The sequence below is a fragment of the Trypanosoma rangeli genome (assembly GCF_003719475.1).
Source record: "Trypanosoma rangeli strain AM80 chromosome Unknown Tra_15.4_contig_00157, whole genome shotgun sequence".
In the NCBI taxonomy this organism is placed as follows: Eukaryota; Euglenozoa; class Kinetoplastea; order Trypanosomatida; family Trypanosomatidae; genus Trypanosoma; species Trypanosoma rangeli.
The window spans coordinates 6,851-8,812 of record NW_021705899.1 but is presented as its reverse complement, the minus strand read 5'-3'; the positions used below and the strand labels follow the sequence as shown (position 1 = coordinate 8,812).

General features: G+C 56.8%; 3 protein-coding genes across 3 annotated transcripts in view, besides 1 other annotated feature; all 3 read right to left on the bottom strand.

Moving 5' to 3' along the window:
• The window catches only part of TraAM80_05041 (60S ribosomal protein L19), a gene marked incomplete at both ends in the record, with an annotated part of 546 nt that extends 91 nt beyond the window's left edge, over nt 1–455 (bottom strand). The window contains one exon of the mRNA XM_029381936.1: nt 1–455. This exon is cut by the window's left edge and continues 91 nt beyond it. Within this exon, the coding sequence (XP_029238251.1) occupies nt 1–455 (455 nt within the window).
• A 482-nt stretch (nt 456–937) lies between these two features.
• Nucleotides 938–1,294, bottom strand: TraAM80_05040 (uncharacterized protein; the record flags this gene model as incomplete). Its single annotated transcript, XM_029381935.1, has 1 exon — nt 938–1,294. One exon carries the CDS (start codon nt 1,292–1,294, stop codon nt 938–940), a length of 357 nt encoding a protein of 118 aa, XP_029238250.1.
• Nucleotides 1,295–1,374: 80 nt separating this feature from the next.
• Nucleotides 1,375–1,419: a microsatellite.
• Nucleotides 1,420–1,922: 503 nt separating this feature from the next.
• Nucleotides 1,923–1,962, bottom strand: part of TraAM80_05039 (ribosomal protein L19-like protein) — a gene marked incomplete at both ends in the record, with an annotated part of 894 nt that continues 854 nt past the window's right edge. Inside the window, one exon of the mRNA XM_029381934.1 lies at nt 1,923–1,962. This exon is cut by the window's right edge and continues 854 nt beyond it. Coding sequence (XP_029238249.1) covers nt 1,923–1,962 — 40 coding nt within the window.

Below are 1,962 nucleotides of genomic sequence, written 5' to 3'. Positions count from 1 at the left end.
TCCTTCTTCTTCTCGTTCTTCACCTTGTGGATGTGCTCCATGAGGTTGCGCTTGTTGCGGAACACGTTACCCTTCGCCTTCACGTACAGCTCGCGGTAAATGTGGCGGTCAATTTTCTTCTCCTCGCGGTACTTGCGCAGCAGGCGGCGGAGAATGCGCAGGCGGCGCATCCACAGCTCCTTGCTCGGCATGCGGGCTTCGCGGGTACCCTCGCGGCGTCCAGCGCCTTCGTGGCGGCCCATGCTCTTCGCCTCCTTCATGTGGCGCCAGCGGGAGCGCGAGTGCACCTTGACGGGCTTGCGGATGATCAGGCCGTCCTTGATGAGCTTGCGCACACTCTTGCGTGAGTTCGCGTTGGAGATCTCAGATGCCTCATTGGGGTCCAGCCACACACGGTGGCGGCCGCAGCGGAGAATGTCCGACGCCAAACGAGCCTGCAGCTTCAGCGACACCATTGTAGCGGGTTGAAGTAATAGATGCCTTTTGTTCAATAGCAATGGAGGTTCCAAAAGGAAAGAAAAAAGGGGGATGGTGGGATACAGGGAACCAGCGTGTGGGGAAGCAAGAGAGCACAGTACAAAAAGAACTCACTCAGACACACGCACCTACAAGCAAGCACAAGAAGAAGCACACACTCAAAAAAAAATTTAATGCGACAGCGCCCATGGAGTCCTCCTCACAGCTTTTTTGGGTGTCACCGCCACGACTGGCCCCACGCAACGTCGTGTTTCGTTTCAGACAAATGTACATCCTTCTTGCCACCGTCCTCGCCCTCAGCATGTTGGTGCACTCTGCCGCCTCTGCCTCCATATACGCAACCAAGCGGGTCGTTACCGTCTCAACCTTCGCCCCTTACGTGCCCGCGCTTGGACCTCACCTTGACAGTTGCGTCGGTTCCGCGTCACCAGTTGTGTCACCTTTGCTTTTCCTGCCAGAATCATTCCCGCAAAAATGCGGCAAGCGACTTCATCTTGTCAGGGGCAAGCTGCTGCTGCAGCGCCTTGTCCACCTCCGCCTGGTACAAGTTCACCACATTCCGCCGCACCCGCGCGTGCTGGTGTCTTTCGGCAAGCTCGACAGGCACAAAAGTTGCCCCATCGGCAGCCCGCGACGCGAGACGGCGCCGCGTCTCCTCGTCTAACGCTAGCTCAATCTGGCGGCACTGACTCTTTTTCATCTCTGTCGAATCAAGACCCTTACACTCGCGCCGGTGGTCGCAGAAGATGTCCTTGTGCAGGTACACGCCGCACATGTCACACTTGAAGTACTCCAAGTCCGCCGTGACGTGCGACATCGCCTCTCAGAACGCCCGGCTTCCACCTCACCACACAGCGATGACCACGCACAGGAAAAGGCACAGCTCCTCAAAATGTCAAACAAGAAAAAAAAAGTAAAGAGAGAAAGTACAATAAAAAAAAATGCAAAATGATTTGCCCTCCATCGAAGGCAAGATCGCTCTAACCACAAACCCCACACACGCAAGCACCAAACAAGAGAGGCCTGCGAAAGACGCTTCTTTTTCAACAGCACAAAAAAAAATAATCAAAAACAACAAAAGAGTTTGGTCGTCCTAGTACGCGCTTCACTTCTTTCGAGCTGCAGCAGCCTTGGCAGGAGCAGCAGCCTTGGCAGGAGCAGCAGCCTTGGCAGGAACAGCAGCCTTAGCAGGAGCAGCAGCCTTAGCAGGAGCAGCAGCCTTAGCAGGAACAGCAGCCTTGGCAGGAACAGCAGCCTTGGCAGGAACAGCAACAGCAGCAGCGGCGGCGGCCTTCATGGGTTTCTTGCCAGCAGGTGCAGCGGTCCTCTTCGCGGCGGCGTTCTGCTTGGCGGCCGCGGCAGCAGCAGCGTCCTCGCGGCGCGCACGTTGACGGTCCTTCTCGCGCTTGCGCAGCTCCTGCTTGCGAGCCTTGTGACGGTGCTGCTCATCCTTCAGGCGCTTCGCCGCAAGTTGCTCGGCCAACT